Source organism: Triturus cristatus, chromosome 12 (genome assembly GCF_964204655.1).
Source record: "Triturus cristatus chromosome 12, aTriCri1.1, whole genome shotgun sequence".
Classification (NCBI taxonomy): Eukaryota; Metazoa; Chordata; class Amphibia; order Caudata; family Salamandridae; genus Triturus; species Triturus cristatus.
The window spans coordinates 841,374,183-841,393,961 of record NC_140595.1 but is presented as its reverse complement, the minus strand read 5'-3'; the positions used below and the strand labels follow the sequence as shown (position 1 = coordinate 841,393,961).

General features: G+C 46.9%; 1 protein-coding gene across 5 annotated transcripts in view; it reads right to left on the bottom strand.

Annotated features, from left to right (window-relative positions):
• PLD2 (phospholipase D2) overlaps positions 1-19,779 on the bottom strand; it is a 495,902-nt gene that overhangs the window by 240,734 nt on the left and 235,389 nt on the right. For all 5 annotated transcript variants that reach the window (XM_085638423.1, XM_085638422.1, XM_085638426.1 and 2 more), the window contains 4 exons: positions 18,824-18,981; positions 15,791-15,921; positions 6,411-6,562; positions 3,280-3,379 (listed from right to left, as the gene is read on the bottom strand). In XM_085638423.1, coding sequence (XP_085494549.1) covers positions 3,280-3,379; positions 6,411-6,562; positions 15,791-15,921; positions 18,824-18,938 — 498 coding nt within the window. In that variant the 5' untranslated portion in view covers positions 18,939-18,981. The remainder of the gene's footprint in view (positions 1-3,279; positions 3,380-6,410; positions 6,563-15,790; positions 15,922-18,823; positions 18,982-19,779) is intronic.

Here is a 19,779-nt window from a genome sequence, read left to right as displayed (position 1 = left end):
AGAGCAAAGCAGAAAATCTTTGTGGAGCTGTAGTGACCCATCAGGAGCACACAGAGTCTGATAGGACAGTTGGAGTAGAGAACTGACCATATTCAGACCGTCAAAGAAGTGCGATCTTGACACGGGAAGACCACGAGGCACAGGGTACCTTAAGTATGAAGTGCTGGAGTGCGAACGGAAGAGGAGTCTCATGCAAAATGTAGAAGAAAAGACCAGTCACCACCAGAGTGTCAGGTTTATGCGGTTTAAAGCAGGATTGGTTTCAGGAGGTTCACACTCTGAGAACTTTTTGGCCAGTTCCGTGCTCCTCACGCTGGCTACATAGGAGTAAAATTGCGGTCATCCCCGTTTAAACATGGGTCATTTGGCCTAACCCAGGTTGACATATTTAACTGGACTATAAGTCCATAGTATATGGTGTAGGAGATGCATTCATGGTCTGGAAGTTTAAAGACACTTGTAGACTGCAGCACTTGTGGTGCCATCTGCAGAGATGGCCCGTAAAACATAGCTTCAGGTCTATCATGTGTAGCCTGACTGCAGCAGCTTCAACATCTAATTTTAAACCTGTCAAAATAACCTCTTTTGACAGGGGGGAACCCTGCATTTAAATATTAATAAGTGATCCCTAGCTACATCTTCATCCAATATCTAGGCTGGCTGAGATTTAAAAGTGTAACATGTACAAAATTAAAATAGGCATTTTCCTCTTGTGACTAGGCCCAAAAAAGGCATTTTCACTGACAAGGCTGCAGGTGAAGCTTAGAAAAGGTTAAAGTACAGATTATAAAGTGCACATTTTAATTTATGATAGTAAATGGCTACAGAAGTAATTCAAAGCCTATTTTTAACATTCAGTAAAAATCCAATCTAATGGAAAAGTTGGGTTTTTAACAAATATTTATGAAAAGTAACTTTTAGAAAGTTACGTTTTATCTTCATGAATCTCCAGTAGGCTAATTAGAATTAGCCGACTAACAACTAGTCTGCAACTGCTTGACCTTAATGAGGTGTCCTTCAAGAACAGAAGAATGGCCTGAGTGTAGGGAGCTGTTTTTCATTCCCTTGCAAATGAGGGTGGACCAAAGAACTTCTTTTACTTGGAAAGGAGTCTGCCCTTTCACTAGTAAATGTAAAGTGAGACCTGGAGAAGGCAACCCTTCGTCCTTCAGCCAGGCGGACACTAACCCCAGGAGCTGGTTTTGATTGACCTTAGAGGAGGGGGCTGCTAATTTCTCTGGCCAAACCTCTGGGTGGACACACAAGTCCTGCATAAAGGAGGAAGTGTTTCCCCATCTTGAATATTGGGATTAAGACGCACTGTGGGAGGGACTGCAGTAGAGCAACAGAACCTGCTCTTTCACCCCATTGGTTAGGGAGGAGCCAGGAGTCACCTAATCTGCTAGCTGGTGCCAACCATAGTTGTGGCACCCCATGGCACTCTCCTCAGAACACTTTATGGATCTGCGGAAGATCAGAAGTGGACTGGACCTGCCATCTGTGACTGAGGGGAGCCCTGTAGGACTGGACTTGTTTCCTCTTGTATCCAGGACAAAGAAGTGGACTTCAGGTGTCAGTTGGCTGGCCTTCGATGGGACTACAGGGACCCAACAAGCTGGAAGAGGTCTTTTTCCTGAAGTGACCAGTTGACTAGTACCAACTGGGTCTGGACTGGGCCTTGCTGTTGGCTGGAGAGAGTCCTGGCCCCTAAGTGCTGTCCCCGAGGTCCTAGCAGCAGTGCTTAATTTGAGCCAGTGGGTTCCGGTGTTTGGCATCGGCGCTTAATTGGCAACACCGGCACTTATGACAGTCTGCCACATGGTGGGCTGTTTGTCTGATTTACAGTGAGTATAACAACAGTTGTTTACTAATTCAATATACGTTGAAAGGACCATTGCCTGCCGCTCATGCTAATCTAATAGGTTTGGGGGCCTGGAATAGTCTGAATTGTTGCACTTGTAGAAGGGTGATGGTTAGCAGTCATTGGCAGCGCTAGCAGGGAAATGGGTGATATTGGCTGCAGTGGCCTCCTGAGGGCCCTGGCACGTACTTTTTTTTTTACAAATTAAGCACTGCCGAGCAGCCTTAGAAGTGTCTCAGGGGAGCTGCTCCAGAGACCCAGAATAGTCAGGGCTTAGAAAATCTGTGGATTCAAGACCTCCTTAGCCGTCAGGGGGACCTTGTGGCAAAGGTATCCAACTTTGATATTAAACACTAAGTCAGAAGGTACCATCTTCGACCAGGATGAGCCTGCTTGATGTATCGACCCGTGCTCCCTCTCAGTCAGCCATGAAATCGTGCCAAGTCCTGGGCTACCCCTTCCAAGACTATCATTTGCACTTAGGCCTTTTGATGCTTTTTTTACTTTAAACTTAAAAAATTCATGTCTTCAGTCCCCCTTATTGGATCTTTGTCAGTTTGGTGTCATTTGTTTTATTAAATTCTGCTCTATTTTCTGAATTCAGTTTAGGATTTTTACTGTTTGGTGTTTTGACTTGGTTACTGTTTTGCTATGCATAAATACTTTACACATTGCCCTAAGTGAAGCCTGTCTGCTCGGTGCCACCAGGGGGTTGAGCTCAGGTTAATATACTAACTTTGGGGTTTACGCTGACAAGTGAGTGTTAATATTCCTTGAGGTGGGCGAACATCTACTATAACCAATAATCCACTTTCTCACAATTAACGTCTCTGGTTAGTTTTTATATGAACCTCCGTCCAGAGTTTGTCCAGCTCATCTCCTTGGGTGTCCCCTACAACTGGGTGTTTAAGGACCTCGGAATGGGCTGCTGACTCCCGAGTTTGGGCTGCCCAGGAGATCTGCTTACCAGTTACCTCATGAATTCAGAAAAGCGCAGTATGACAGTGGGTACAACTCGTGTCAACTTCTGAATTTAGACGGGTGGCGAATCAGGAGGTCGGTCTTTAGAGGCGACAAGGAGGTCGGCCATGGAATAGCGAGCTGAAGTAAAAGCTTAAACTCCAAGAAAGAGCCCTGCCGTGTGAAAAGAGATACAAACGTTGTACGGATGGACCCTTCACAGAAGCAAATGATCAGAGTATGGGAAGTAAGCGCCCTGGGGAGGGGGCTGGCTGCCTGCTGGTCTCACATACACCCTGCTTCAAGAATGAAGACCATCGGTTTACCACAGGCCCTCCACTCAGCACTCAACACCACTCCAATGGCATTCCAAGTTCACTCTGCCTGGGGGCTCCTTTTGTTTCTGGACCCCCACACCTGTCAGTGCCCCACGAGCAGGTAAGAGACACTGCACCCACCTGTTTGCTGGAGGCCCGCCTGGCGGAGTCGTCGCTGCCACGCGGGAGGGATGGCATCTCCGCAGAGGTGGGCTCCACACGAGTCCGCTGAATGGCGAACCTGCAACACGAAAGGGAATAGTGCAGTCAACGAAACAAGGAAGAGAATGGAGTAGACAGAATCCTGCAAGAGGGGAGGAAGGGTCTGCTGTGGAGCTCCAGCCACCTCTTCACTCCCTACAATAATTATTATATGGCATAGAAGCTCGCTATGAACACACAGACACACACGCACACAAGAACATCAATTACCCTGGGAGAAGGGTGGTCTACACTCCACAGTATTTAGACCAGAATGTGCCTTTTGTCCTAAGGATTGGAGTCTAGAAATAAACCAGGAAGCAAGTCTGGAGGTAGGAGGGGTAGTCTGATCCCCTGGCACTGGTAAAATACCCCAAGATGAAGTGAATTGTGATTCGAGGATAAAAAACACCTACACAGACAGCAGTCGCCTGCACGTGCAGCAGGAATATGGCCTTGTTATCCAACATAGGGATTCTACCATGTATTATGTGAATATATATGCAGCCATGTGTGTGCTGCTATTTTTATTTGAGGTGTTTAGTCATACGTGAAAAATGGTGCAAAAGGATCAGAACTCCTTCTCTCAATTTGTGGGAAGGGCAATGTTTCAAAATTTTTTAAAATACCCTCACACGCTGAAACCTGATCCAGTGTCATGCTTCAACATTGGGGTCTTCCCGCCCCTCTACGGGACGGGGCGTGCTATGACTTACGTAGACGCAGGAGCACTTTATTCAGTGATTGGTGAGTATGTGTAGTGCGTGGGATCGTAAAAAGAAAATGTAAGATGGTTAAAAATTCTCTGGCTCGTGGAACGAAAATACTTTATTGTCTTCCCTGGCTGAGAATAGTAAAAGTGGGAAGGTGCAGATGGTGTACTATAATGAGTCACCTCCTACAATGTCGACGTGTTTCAGAAGCCATCCCCTTGGCTTTCTTCCTCAGGACCAAAATACCGATCCCTGTTACACCTCAATGGGTGATAGAATAAATGTACATATGCCTGATAGTCACAAACACTGTCCTTTGTTCCCTGTAATGGGAATAGAAACATATACCACTTGTATATCTTAAGAACCAGGTTCCGACGAGCCACAAGAAGGTACTTCCTTTGGTGATCGCGCTCCTTCCAGCATGTCTAGTTGAAGGCGCCCTACACCGCTCGTGTGAGCTCATGGAGCGATCACTATTACATTCTAAAGTGTCTCTCTCTCTCTCTCTCTCTCTCTTGATCTCTATCTCTCTTGATCTTGATCTCGATCTTGATCTCTCTCTCTCTCTCTCTCTCTCTCTCTCGATCTCTCTTTCTCTCTCTCTCGATCTCTCTCTCTCTTGATCTCTCTCTCTTGATCTCTCTCTCTCTTGAGCTCTCTCTCTCTTGATCTCTCTCTCTCTTGATCTCTCTCTCTCTCTCTTGATCTCTCTCTCTCTCTCTTGATCTCTCTCTCTTGATCTCTCTCTCTCTTGATCTCTCTCTCTCTTGATCTCTCTCTCTCTCTCTTGATCTCTCTCTCTCTCTCTTGATCTCTCTCTCTCTCTCTTGATCTCTCTCTCTCTCTCTTGATCTCTCTCTCTCTCGATCTCTCTCTCTCTCTCTTGATCTCTCTCTCTCGATCTCTCTCTCTCGATCTCTCTCTCTCGATCTCTCTCTCTCTCTCTGTCTCTCTCTCTCGATCTCTCTCTCTCGATCTCTCTCTCTCTCTTGATCTCGATCTCTCTTGATCTTGATCTCTCTTGGTCTCGATCTCTCTTGATCTCGATCTCTCTTGATCTCGATCTCTCTCTCTTGATCTCGATCTCTCTCTCTCTTGATCTCGATCTCTCTCTCTTGATCTCGATCTCTCTCTCTTGATCTCGATCTCTCTCTCTTGATCTCGATCTCTCTCTCTTGATCTCGATCTCTCTCTCTTGATCTCGATCCCTCTCTCTCTCTCTCTTTTGATCTCTCTCCCTCTCTCCTTTGAAGCTCGAGTGGCACCCTACAATTAACCCTTGGGAACTGGAGAAAGTGCCAGAGGCACCAGGAGGACCCGTGGATTAAAAAAAAAATGGCCTTAAATGACTCCACCCCTGGGGAAATGCTCGATCGAATAAGTGAAAAATCCGGCCCACCACAAAGGAGGGGGAGGAATGGTCCCCTGAAGTCGCTGTTGAGGGAGGTCAACCCAGATGTGCAGGTGCTGATGCGCCCATGTTCAAGAAACTAAAGCAGAAATAGAAGCGGTCCAGAGCAGGGGGACGGCCACACATCAACTCATGGTACAGGCACTTACAGGGCGGGACTGGCGAAAGTGACCTATCATCGTGTCACGAGTAAGTGCAAAACACCACGGCATGAGCAAGGCGTGGGATGAAAGCACAGCATGCATGCTGCTCTAACAGTGCACCATGTTCACAGGGCTTCACACCAGCGGAGACTTGCGCCAACTGGATGGAGAAACCGACATATGTAATCCAACACTGGCGGGGGATAGTAAGGCCTTAAAAGGGAGCAGTGCATTATTGGCTGTGACAGCACTCCCACAAGCAAGAGCCATCTCGTCATTTATCAAACAGTGGTCACCAGGGTGACTCCGGGCAATCTGAGTATTCACCTTTTCAGTGATTTACTTCCTGAAAAGAATTAAGGGTGTGTAAAGTAGTCAAAAGCAGGTTTCTCTCAAACGCCAGCACCAAACTCATCCAACAGCTATTGATAATAAACAACTACATTTTGACCCAAAAAGTCTCTCACAGAGACATAGGATATACTTTAGGGGGAAAAAACATAAACCCACTTGTTCCAATCAAGCAGACCCAACAGTGACTGACCAAGACATGGCCGCTGTGAGGACATGCACTTCCTTAACCAGCTGCATGACTGTAAACAGTGGAGGCCATATTGGAAAGGTGCACCCGTAACACTGCAGATGCCAGGCATGATGCTTATAATCCACCATTACAACCAATGGGAAAGATTTAAACAGCCATGGAAACCCTTGGTACATTTTCTGTGCGTGGCCATAATAGGTTTGCTTTGATAGGTGATAAGGCTATCCATTAAGGAACTCTACAGCCGGCGCGGTTACCTGGCCAGTGGGTTGAAGGGAAGGAAGCTCATGAAGATTTTGTGGCGCAGAAGGTCTCGGTGGAGCTCTTGGAAGTGCTTGTATTTCTTCTTTATGGTCCAAGTAAACTCGCCATGTGTCAGTCGCACGGAATACAGCGTACTGGTCTTCACCTGCAAGGTGACAACAGAAGGTAAAATAAAACATTTCCTCAATATACCTGCAAATTAATATTGACATATCCCTACACGAGCATCAGACCTTTTAACAGACACAGACACCAAGAAACCAAGGATGTTGTCTCACAGTAAACCAAGATCTTGGAAAGGCCCTGCCCAAGGGCACTCCGCACACCTAGGTTGCTATGAGTTTTCTTCAAGAGTGTCATGCAGCGTGAAACATGGATGGCACAGTTCGGCCAACATTGGCACCTTACTATCTCATCTGTATTAGTATGATCAATTTCGCACCAATAGCTCACCTTCCTAGCCACAGCGACACTAACACACCCTCCTGCCCCATTTTATCCTAAAGAAGAGCATCTTTCTCATTAGGGCTCAGCTCTTTTCTTGTTGGTCTCTGCCACGCGGTACCCAACTCTTCCCCCTCTGCCAAGCCAGTCATGCAATTGCTTCAAATTTCCTAGAACATTAGAGGACTCACTCTTTGTATCAATGTTATCTCTTTATTTACATTTCTTTGGCCACACAAAGCTCCACGTTCATCTTGATCTCCCCGAAGCTTTGCGTGTTCTCTCCTGGTCATGGTTGGTGAGACCTTCACTGCTTAACATCAGACGGACCCTCTCTTTAATACTAAAACCTTTCTACACAAAACACAACCCTAGTGCAGAGAGGAAGCAGGCTTAGCTTAGGGCAGAAGATGAGAGAGGGTTGGTGTTGTAAATAAAAGTAGACTGGTCCATGTAGAATCTTCAGGTATCTTTATTCAAGCAGGATGTTACAGGATGAGAGCCCCACAAGGAGCAGCCTCGCTGCTGCTCAGCCCATCACCAAGTGACTCACACACAGGAACATTCCATTCACCAACAGTCTCTCACACAGTCACCCAGGCTGGGCAGCAGTATAACCGTTGGCCCTCTTCCCTCTTGGTCGTCGAAGGATCTGTCCTCGCTGGTCACCCTTTCAGTGACTGAAATACTGCGGTGGTGCCTTCAGGGAGCCCAAGGTGGCAGCGTTGTGATGGCTCTGTTGGGTAAAATCAATCTTGCCACAATAAGGACATGGGACCTTTGCTCGATAGCCCATGATGGAGCAGGTAAAACAAAATGTTGTATACCTCCTCTGACTTGCATGAAATTAATTACGTAATCATTTTAAATCTAACTCGTACTAATTGGTTTGAATTGAAATATTACTAACCAACATTTACACCTTGATAAACACGAGATACACGTGGGACTAAATGCTAATTGCATGGCAGAACAATTAATTAATTAATTATGGTATGCAAACTAACTTTAGATTTGTGGTGAAGTAGAAAATTGCATGATTCATTTTGCTTTGTGATGGTCTGCGCTTTCAGTACTACAGAATGGTGAGTAATATTGCTTTACATGTTGCTACAAGCTAGGTAAATACTAATATATGTTGGGATTAGTGTGGGTTAAACATTAGAATCTCCATTTCTATATTTTAATTATTGTTATGTCTGTTTTTGCTCAAGTTGGCATTCGGGCCTGCTAGGCCGCAGTACCTAAAATGGAGTCCCTATGAAGCCGCCGTCATGTGAGCGCGATAACTTCTACGCAGAATCGGATGGCTCTGGAGATCTCCAAGTGACCTCAGCTCTGTGACACTGTGTTCCTTGTCAAGGATATGAGTGTGGTTGCTTGCCAACTGATGGACGGTGTGAACCACAAAGGGGACAATGCAGAACCTGTACTGAGAAGCTTTCTCTTCCTCTAAACATTACTTCCTGAACTTTTGCCTGTGAACCAAATGAATAGTATATAAATTACGCTTTGCTATGCCAAGTCTCATGGAGAACCAGTTTACCCTGAGAAACTTTTGTAAAATTACAAGATGACCCCAGACTGTCCAATCAGAACATTTCTCTACCCCTAAAATGTTGCATGTTAAAATGAAGAGGGAAAGAGGGTATAAAATGCCCTCATCCGCCAAAGGGGGGTGGTCATTGGGCTGATCATGGCGTTGGGTCTGCATTGAACGGGTGAAGATTTCCATGGTTTGCCTTGGGTTTCTTTGATTTTTCGGGAAGGTATTTTTTCTGATGGTTTTCATCTTTGCTGTGGGTTGGACATTTATTCCGGAGATGGTACCAGAGAATGCGGATAATTCTTTGCTTGCTCAGAGGGTTGCCAACGTTTAACATTTGGTAATTATTAAATGCACTTTCTAAATCTATGCTTATTTACTAGATGTTTGATTTTCTCTTCAAATAACCAAATTTATACTATGACCTGTAGTGCATAAATACTAATGCGGAGAAAAGTATTATTAGATAAACAAAATTTGAAAAAAATAAGAAAAGAGTTTATGGTTCTTTAATTGATTACAGAAATTAATCAAATGTTTCCTAGGCTTTGTGTTTTAGCGGGTTCTAATTCACCATCAACCAGTCCAACTAATTGGTCCATCGACCAAGTGGTGGAGTGCCTTGATGTTAAAGTCAGGATTCTATAGGTGCACGTGTATATAATGTATAGAATATAAAGAAATGTAATCCTGATAGGTAATAAGGTACCCACATGTCCGGCGCTTTTTCTGCTGTGTACAGATTCGGGTGAGACGAGTGCGTGTTGGTGTTATGGGCCCCACCAATGAATCAATATATGGATGAGTTGTAGTGATTACGAATCTGTGACATAAGGAGAATATGTAAATTTGCCCCTTGCGCTGGCTCACCCACCTGACGATTGGTGGTGACCAAGTGATGGACACCGCGTGCGCCAATGGCTCCAGGTCCACCAGTCAGTCCGGCTGTGTCTAAGTTGACAGAATGCTGGCCGGCCTTATAATACCGGGTGAGCAGTAGCTGGGGGCAACGGGCGTCGAGCAGATACTTCCGGGTCTGTCTGCTGGCTCCGACACTGCTATGTTTACACTTCAGTTCACTGGTTTGTGTAATATGCACTGCATTAATCTGGTGCTGAGAGGGCCAAGGGAGGGTCCCTGTGGTTTAGGGTCACACCGATCCCCCATGAAGTTATAAAAGTAGGGTCAGTGAGACGCACGAGTTGAGACTTCCGTAGCATGGAGCTGAGGTCTCCTCACTAAGGGAAGTGACATTGAGGGTCTGGCTTATAAACCCACCATCTAAACCAGCAGATTACGATAGTTTCTTAAGGGGAAAGTGACCCAGTGGAAACAGAGTGGCAGTAACATAACCAGGCGCTATAATTTACAACCACATGGCCTGCAGGTTTTTGTTTTGCAGTTTTATAGCGCGAACTCGACCTGAAGGTATTATAGCGCTTTACATGAGCACCAGTTACGTCACACAAGGATACTTTAATTTTTTATAATTCTAGGCACAGGGAGATTCAGCGATTTGCCCAGGGTCACAGGATGTTGAGGCGACGCTGAGACTCGAACCTGGGTCCCCCCGTTCCAAAGTCAGCAGCTCTGGCTGTAACACAACATCCTCTCCCACGAGTCAGGAGTAAATCTGTGCCTTACCTGAGGCCGTGTAAGTGTCTAACAGCGGCTGCATAGGATGAGAGACGCCCACAGTTCAACGAGGGCTACTTACGTCATGTTAATGGTTCCTGTTAAGTGGAAACAGACAAGAGCACCCTGGCGCTGGCAAGAGAGCACACAACATCTCCAGATCATTCCCAGAGCCAAGGTTTGGAGCCTTTTCTAAACGGAAGTGAGTACATTGTATTGTTTCTAGGTAGTTAAAACCATAACAATTAGCAAAGAAGATTACAATAGTTCTAAAGGGGAGGAGCAGAGAGTGCTCCTTCATCTGACCGTCTCGCGGCTGCTATAGGACAGCGCGTGCTCCCAGCTTAGATTTCTCATTCTTGGGGAGCACACGCTTCTGAGACTGGCCAACCGGAGAGCTCAGTCTGTGGGGGGTGCTTTCCCATGGACTGTAGGATGAACCAGGCGCACAGATACAAGTAAGACCATGTGTAATCCACATCTGGAAGCGGACACAGATCCAAGTGAGACCATGTGTACTCTACATCTGGAAGCGGACACAGATCCAAGTGTCAGCCGACAGCTGGATTCTGAGCCACCTGTAGTGTGGACAAGCCACCTTAGACCGAGAGTACTCGATGAGCCACCCTCGACAGAGGAAACGCCCGTGCGGCTAATGTCCGTCTGTGGAGTCCAGAATGGATATATCTTGAGTTTAAGATGAAAGACGCTTGGTAATGTAATCAAATGTACCCGGGATCAAAAGCCAAGACCCGAGGTTCCTTACCATGGATTGCAGTGTGGGATGGACTCCTAACTCCCTGGGCCACCACTGATCTGACAGACAGCCTTAGCCTGGCTGAAGGCCATGTTCTTGGACTTGTTGCAGTTGAGTTTCCAAGCACTGTTATGCACCCGGTCAGCTGTAAGGGCGATGCTTCCAGCGGTCTAGCCTCTCGTCCCCAGCCACCCCAAGGATAAGTCGGTATCTTTCATTGGAGATAGAGGCACAGCCAGGACCTGGCGCACCACAGACCTTGCTTAAACCACAGCAGGGAAGGCCTTGACAGGCAGGGTATGAACTCTGACCTTTCTTATGCCTAAATACTATTTCAAAAGGAGATGAATTAGGAGCAGCAGATGACCACTAATAACACTTACCGATGGTACACTTTGTGCATTGGGTTTCACCACAGATGCATTGATCGGCCCTCACCTCTTCGCTCCCAGAAGCTCTGATATCAGGTGAGCCGCCGTTCTCAGGAAAGTCTTCAAACTCCAAGCTAACATCATACACCCGGTCCCATATCTTAGGATAACCCATGATCAGACATGGCTCCTTGTGACAGTCTCTAATCCCATCGTCTGGACTGCATTTTCACCCTAGAAGCGTACGCGTGGTCCCGGTGTCATCTCGTCACTCCGTGGTGCCAACCTCAGACCATCAATAGGACACTTGGGAGACGGGCTCTGTGATTGACATGTAGTTGTAAACACTGAGGTGAAGCGTCCATCTCCGATGCCATGTGATCGCGCCACCTCATCTGGTGGCAACAACTCAAATAAGGTAACACCCTTGGAAGGCAGTAAGGCCAGCACACCACGGACAACAAAGATGGCAACATTTGCGAGCCCAGCAGAGTCCGCTGATGGGGATCATTTGTGAACAGCCAGCTGACCTCGCACATATCACAGTAACGGGCTTCGCATATGGGGGCTGGGGGGCCTTAATCCGATAGCCTGCCCGTTGCCTCATGAGCCCATCAGAAATCTCACAAGCCGTGAGGGATAGAGTGAAATATCCACAGACCCAAGATCAATTCTCTGCATTTGTCAATTCTTTATTGCTTCTTGAGCTTTGCTATGTGTGATCTTGACCATCAGAGACGCGATGGTGACACTTCTTAACTCCACCAGGTCAAGACAATCGAATAGTGCGTATGAGAAGTTCTGGACAAGAGTTGCAGGTATTCTGGGAAATAAAAGAGCCAGTATTGGGCTGACTTTAGGGGCCAAGAAGAGGATAAACAAGGGACTCGGCCCATGAAGCACACAATGTTTGGGGTCTTGAGTGCAGGCTGCGGCCCGATGAAGAAGACAGAAGAGGCACCACCGACCACAGGAAGGAAGACAACTAGAGTGAACGGGAAAGGAAGCAGGAATGAAACAGGAGTTAAGGAAAGAACATCCACAGAGCGGAGTGGAATCAGCAAAGATGCCTGCGGGGTCTGGTGGGGTGCGGGGTCTGGTGGGGTGCGGTCTCCCTAGGTCAGTTCATCAAAGAGGACATCAGACCGGGGGATTCCTGCGCTGACTTGACTCCCAGCCCTGCACATCTGAGGTGAGGGAGAGGCAGTGCGACAAACTGCATCACCTAAACACATACAATGAGGCCCACTCGACAGAGCTCAGAAAGCAGGTGCCTCAAGTTACCTGGGAGGAGAGGGGACCCAGGGAAGAAAGTTACTACAGATGACCTATTCCACCAGTGGTTACTTCGTCCTGCACATTCCTCGCCTCTGGAAAGACTCCATTGTAGTGCATCTAAACCTGGAGTAGGGGTTAAGGAAGGAGCAGAACCCACATTACACCAGGAGAGGCTGGAGTCGCGTAGCAGATCCTCACTCAAGTGCAGTGCGCAATGAACGTCTTCGAATGCACGCATGCCCAGTGCGCGGTTCCACCAACCTGCAGACATCAACAGCTCTCCAAAACTTACTTTAAACTGCGTGTGTAAACTTCCGCTCATGATTTTACACAAGCCAGAAAAGCACAAAAATTGCACTTTCCCAGGTCCAAGGTGGTCCTGAAGTAACTCTTCTTTAGCCCCCCCCACCCCCGTGCAACAAGAGAGAGGTGGGCGGTGGGCACCTCAAGATGGCGCACAAATAGTGTGGTTGGTTCAGGGCGAGTACCTCTCATCTACACACCGGCAGAATGGATCTGTTTGTCGTAGTAGCCTTGTGTCTACGCAATGAGGGTCACAAGTGAATCAAATGAGACAGGAAGTATAGAAAGCAGTTTCCTGTTTCTTCCGTCACTTCTGCCTTTCTGAGAAACAGGGGGGCCACCACCGACGAATTCTAAAAGTGAATGAGAAATACGCATTATGAGGAAGGGGGAGGCTTGAGTGAGGGAGTGAGTTTAAACTTTGGATCTTTAGGATGTGAAGCCCCTCGCGTGTTACTGTTTTTTGTATTCTGGAGAGAGTTTATGAATCTAGGGACTACCAAAGACGACAACAATTCGACCTATAGAACCCAGTATAAGACAAGAACACGCCAACAGCGACCACCGGAGATTGCGTCATCCAGTAAAAATTATGAATTATTTAAGAGAAATAGAGAGTTTGAGTTTTCTCATAAACCAGAAGAAAATGGCTATTATCCGCTAGTATCGTGCTGGGTGTCTACAACCCAGATGTGCTTTGACTGAGGTGTTGTCTGTTTATACATTATAGTGTCTCCTGACTGTTGGGGGCATTGTCAGGAATGACTCCACTGTGAAATGCTCATAATAGCATTACTTATGTAAAGGTGAGTCTATGTGTGCCAGTCCTAAGGAAGGCCGAAACAAAATCTAGTAGCACAGAAACGTTGTGTCGACTTTCTTTTTTTTATAGAAGACCAGTGAGCATGCTATACATGTCCTAGTGAGGATGCTGAGGTGACATTTGGTGCATTGACACAGTACAACAGGGTCTCAGTCAATCAATCAATCTTTATCAGAGTCTGAGTTCTGTGAAAACCTTTGTATGTAAGAATATGTATTAAGATATTTACCCATAAAATTGTCATATAGTAGAAAACCAGTTAAAAAAATAGTGCCAGAGATTTTACATTTTTGAATATATTCTTTTAAGATGAAATATCGACGAAATATGTGAGAATGACGCACATTGGTTTACATTTGATTGTTTGAGAGCACACAGCATCTACTGGTGTGTTACATTTAACTAAGCCATGTGTGATCCTATGCCTGGCAGGTTGGCACGAGTGGTCTTGTAAAGCGGAGCCTTTCTCATGGTTGTTTAATAATCCTGTGCTCTCTGCCATTAGAGGGAGATGCCCTTTTACAGGTCAGAGGGCAAAACCTCGCTTCATCCGTTGCCTCTGCATGCAGCCGGTGAGGCACATTTGTGAATCTGAGGCCTGTGTCATGGTTTTATGTACCGGAGTTAGGCCCATGTAGCAACGCTGCACATTGTCTTACATTCTCCTCTTTTCTGCACAATTTCATTTTACAATAACGTTTTGCACATATTCGCATGCGTGACAATGTTGGATTAGTATCTCTCAAACTGCTTTGCTTACACACTTCGCTTTGCGCAACATTGTCATGATGCCTCGAACACAGAGTACAAGGCCTTTACGCACACTGTACAAATGTCGTTCTATCTTCATCCACAGGGCGACAGGGCTATCTTCATATGCATAACAACATGAATCTCCGTGTACATCGCTAGGATGCTTTTTATTATAAATAAAGAAGTTTTTCCGGGGGTTGGCAGAGGAGACACCTCGTCTGACATCAAAAGGTCCTGCATGCGGATGCTTCGCCAAGCAGCTGCCAGACATCTCCGTGAGGGGTGTCCAATTCGTGACCATGACGGGCTCCACATTCTCTCCCGCCAGGTAATTGGGTTGGATCATCTTGTGGGGGGAAATTTGGACGGGCACGGACACACACACACGGACACGCACACACACGGACACACACACACGGACACACACACACACGGACACACACACACACGGACACACACACACACACACACACACACACACACACACACACACACACACGACACATAGGGTAGGGATTGCATTATAGGAGTACGCCTGATTACTACTTTGTTTTATATACACTGTCCTAGCAACATGGAGGAACGATACCTGCTATTTTCTATTTTTGAGCTTGAATCACTTTTGCATGCTTTTGTCGAAGGATTATAGCAGCACATGTATTCTATACAAGAATAACTGTTCAATAAATATATTGAAAACATCCCATTGCGTATTCTTTGTATACTTGTCTGAGAACAAGAGCACACGAGAGACTGAGCGAAAGGTTCTGATCTGTGACCACAATCCCCGAGGGCACTCTGAGCTAGCTGGTCTCTAGTCCCACTTATCCTGCGGGGTGGCCAGAATCAGTCCAGGCACCTCTCCCAAACTTTAGGTTGCCCACAAACGCGCAGATCCTACAGATTAGTGAGAACTACACGACAATGGACGGTCGCCGGCGCTCCCACATAAAAGCCAGCTTTGTTCATCGGCCCATGTATTTGTACAACTGAATTAGAATTTCTGTATAAATACATTTTCAAATGAACATTGAATGGAATTAGGAGCACATGCTTTGAATGTTTATATACCTAAAGGATGGGTCCTTCAACCACAACTCAGTTCTTACAGTGACAAAAACCTACTTATGCACACACTCTGTAAGGGGCATTATGAAACGGAGTCATCGCGGACGCGTTTTGTGCCAGACCCAGCACGACATGTTCTTTCTCCTCGTGCCACGTTTAATATAAAGCAGCTGTTTTTGGACTCCGTTTGGCGGGACTTATTCAACTCTTGCCTTGATAAGCAGCCAACTGGAGATATTTGTGGGTTCTTAAGGCCCCGCCCAGCGGCTAATGTGCTAAGTATGTCTCTGTGCTCAGCATCTGGCTGCCAGGCCAAGCATCACTGCTACAAGGCCATGCCAGTCCTGAGAGGACACTTCACTTCTCCCACCCTACCACCACCCATGGCTCCTCACCTTGGACCCGCTGGTGTACCGCTCCGTGCCTTCCATGCGCGCGGTGATGGGCACGCCCTTCATGAACACCTGCCCCTGCTGCTTGACGGGCTTCAGGTTGTACACCACCATGAAGGGGCTGCAAAGGTTGTCTGCAAATGAAGCACAAAACATGGCTGAAGTGGAGGAGGCGAGCACTGCAGAAACCCCAATGAAATCCCCAAACTCCTCTTTGGGACGAACAGGAGCCCTAGGAAGGAAGGGGCATTAATGAGGGGAGGGCAGGAACCAACCTGGATTCTGAAGTTACAATCAAGATTGGCCATTTCAGCCAGTCTAAAGGTTTGCCTTTCAGCCAGGGTCCAAGATACACCATTATCAGCTCTGAAGCGCACAATCGCCCTGCGGTGGGGCGGGCGGAAAGATGCGCTAGAAATGTGAATCTTTAATCCCTGAACAAAGAGCAAAGATTGATTAGCATTGTTGCCTCTCTCCTGCTCACAAACCAAGCTTCCGCTCTCAGAGTGGCTTCAATATCCCCCAGTTTGGAACCTGAAATCCCAAAGCCATGGGGGCACAGCGGTCTCTAAAGGCGACAAGCAGCAGGCTGACGAGATCACCTCGATGAATGGTCACTTGTTCCCTTCTCCGTCCTGCCGGCTTTACTCTTTCCCTCGGCGTCACTCACTGTGCCCTCGCCTACTGTCCCTCTCAAGCTGCCTACTCTTAGACCCTACTTCTGCAGGGAGATCCCAGCACCTCTCTAAGCCACCACACTGCCTTACCTCCGCCTCCGTCACACTGTTTGCGTCCCACATGACACCACAACCTCATCCCAACATATACCCACACCCCATCACCACCTTCACTCGACATGTCCTACGTCCGCTCCCTCATCCCAACATATACCCACACCCCATCACCACCTTCACTCGACATGTCCTACGTACGCTCCCTCATCCGGACATATATACACACACCCCATCAGCACCTTCACTCGACATGTCCTACGTCCGCTCCCTCATCCTAACATATATACACACCCATCACCACCTTCACTCGACATGTCCTACGTCCGCCCCCTCATCCTAACATATATACACACCCCATCACCTCCTTCACTCTACATATCCTACGTCCGCTCCCTCATCCTAACATATATACACACACCCCATCACCACCTTCACTCTACATGTCCTACGTCCGCTCCCTCATCCTAACATATATACACACACCCCATCACCACCTTCACTCTACATGTCCTACGTCCGCTCCCTCATCCTAACATATATACACACACCCCATCACCACCTTCACTCTACATGTCCTACGTCCGCTCCCTCATCCTAACATATATACACACACCCCATCACCTCCTTCACTCTACATGTCCTACGTCCGCTCCCTCATCCTAACATATATACACACACCACATCACCACCTTCACTCTACATGTCCTACGTCCGCTCCCTCATCCTAACATATATACACACACCCCATCACCACCTTCACTCTTCATGTCCTACGTCCGCTCCCTCATCCTAACATATATACACACACCCCATCACCTCCTTCACTCTACATGTCCTACGTCCGCTCCCTCATCCTAACATATATACACACACCCCATCACCTTCTTCACTCTAAATGTCCTACGTCCGCTCCCTCATCCTAACATATATACACACCCATCACCACCTTCACTCAACATGTCCTACGTACGCTCCCTCATCCTGACGTATATACACACACCCCCATCACCACCTTCACTCTACATGTCCTACGTCCGCTCCCTCATCCTAACACATATACACACACCCCATCACCTCCTTCACTCTACATGTCCTACGTCCGCTCCCTCATCCTAACATATATACACACACCCCATCACCACCTTCACTCTACATGTCCTACGTCCGCTCCCTCATCCTAACACATATACACACACCATCACCACCTTCACTCGACATGTCCTACGTCCGCTCCCTCGCTTCCTGGTCCGCTCAATCTTCTTCCTTCACCCTGCTCTAGGAACAGGAGTAGAAGTAGAATAAAGACCACTGCAAAGCAATTTTTACATTTATTTCATTGTTTTATTCAGTAGATTTTAATTTAATTTCAGATAAATTATAATTGCAGTTAAAATATTTAGTTTAATTTAAGTTACGCTTTGTTTTATTTTCATTTAATTTAACTGACTTCCTTTCAGGAAATGTGGGATGTTTTAACATTCTTTTTTTTTTTTTTGCCTGGGCTTCGAATTCATTAGCTCAGCAAATTCCTTCTCTCAGCATGAAAATCCTGAAAGAGTTGTCTCGCAGCGAAGCTCCAACTGTCCAGAACATCTGTTCGAGGGGAGCAGTGTCCCCCCCCTCTCTGGCTTAAACTTTAGTTCAGGGATGTGTTTGTTGCACGAAGTGGGGAGCGGCTAGCGATGACTCGCAGGCCCTTTCATGCCTTAGCAGACTGCGTCATCACAGACTTGTGGCGCCCGGACAGGTTTATGTTTGTGCAATCAACAATCAAATACTGCACAGTTGAATTGTCACATTTTCTTGTAGCATTTTGAGCTGAGATAGAAAGACAACTTTTACTAGGACCTCACAATGCACATTACAGTTAAGACTCCGGACAAGTGTCGGTGACAGGTCCAGGGGGAGTGTGGGGGGGGGGGGGCAGCCAGCTGGATGACGCACGCTGAGACCAAGGGCCACCAGACTGCAGAACTGTTGCGGAGATCTAGGGGTGTCCAACGTTGGTTCAAGAAGGATTGGATTCATGCTGGACTGTCAGCATGCCCACCCTGGATACATTTCATGTAAAGAGTCTAAGTGGGAATCATTTAGTAAGTCTGGTTGTCCTAAAATATCCTCATGGATCTACTTCTCCTTCCCCAGCGTTGGAGGCCAAATCGCAATCCGAAGGAGACATGCACTGGCAGCGTGCAGGAACGGTGTCTCCTGATGGGGGACACACATCATGGCGGTTGATGACGCATAGGGACACCCCAGAAAAAAGGATGGACATATTGATGGAACAGCGCAGTTTCCTTACCCACTTCATCTTCTTCATCCTTCGAGAAGCCGTCCAAGTCATCTCCAAAGTCCAGGACGGAGTGGTCCAGCCGGCTGGGCAGCAGATTGCTGTCCGTGCCATCTGCGTTCATCATCCTGCGGGGTTATCTGTGGCCCGATATCACCCATACACGTGGCCTGTAGACAGAAGGGATTCAAAGAGGTCAGATAAATCCAAGGATTTTTTTTAAGGACACTGAAAAAAGACAAATGAAAAGCAGTGGGAGGGCTTTGAGCCCACAAAGAAATATATACTAAAGTATATACAACAGGTCTTCAAAGCTCGACCTAAAAAACGACTCTAGGTCCAAGTCCTTCCCACTTTGTACAGCATAAAGTGAGAAGATCTACAATCCGCGTTTAGTCCAAATTCCTGTTCTTGCCTATTCTCATGATTTAATGGACAGACTGTCGCTGCGGTTTGTCATTGGCCCCCGGTCCCTTCGAGAGGTGACCCTGGCAGGTTTAGTGCCTAGTCTGAGACCGAAGGAAAAGAATGCGCAAAACGCTACATTTATGTGGCCGCCAAGTCAATAGGACCTCAGAGGTGCTCCTGCGCCTCAGTTTAGGTTATTGTACTTGTCAAGGGCATCACAATAAAACTAATACGACAGATCTTATCCACAACAAATTACCCAGATATCCAATACAATATAATATTAAATTAATACATAGGATGTTGCTGTAAAAGGCAAGAAATTCAGTGCAGTTTACAGAAACTGAAAACTCCTTTCTCTGTGAGGTAGATGGCTGCACCTACGTGTGAACTGACATGGAGTGAATCTACTCCTTCCTCTTTGTGTCGATAACTGTTCTTACGTGTTAACCCACAGAGTGAATCTACTCCTTCCTCAATGTGTAGACGACTGCACTTATGCTACCTGTGAACTCAGATAGAGTGAATCTACTCCTCCCTCTGTGTGTCGATGGCTGTAC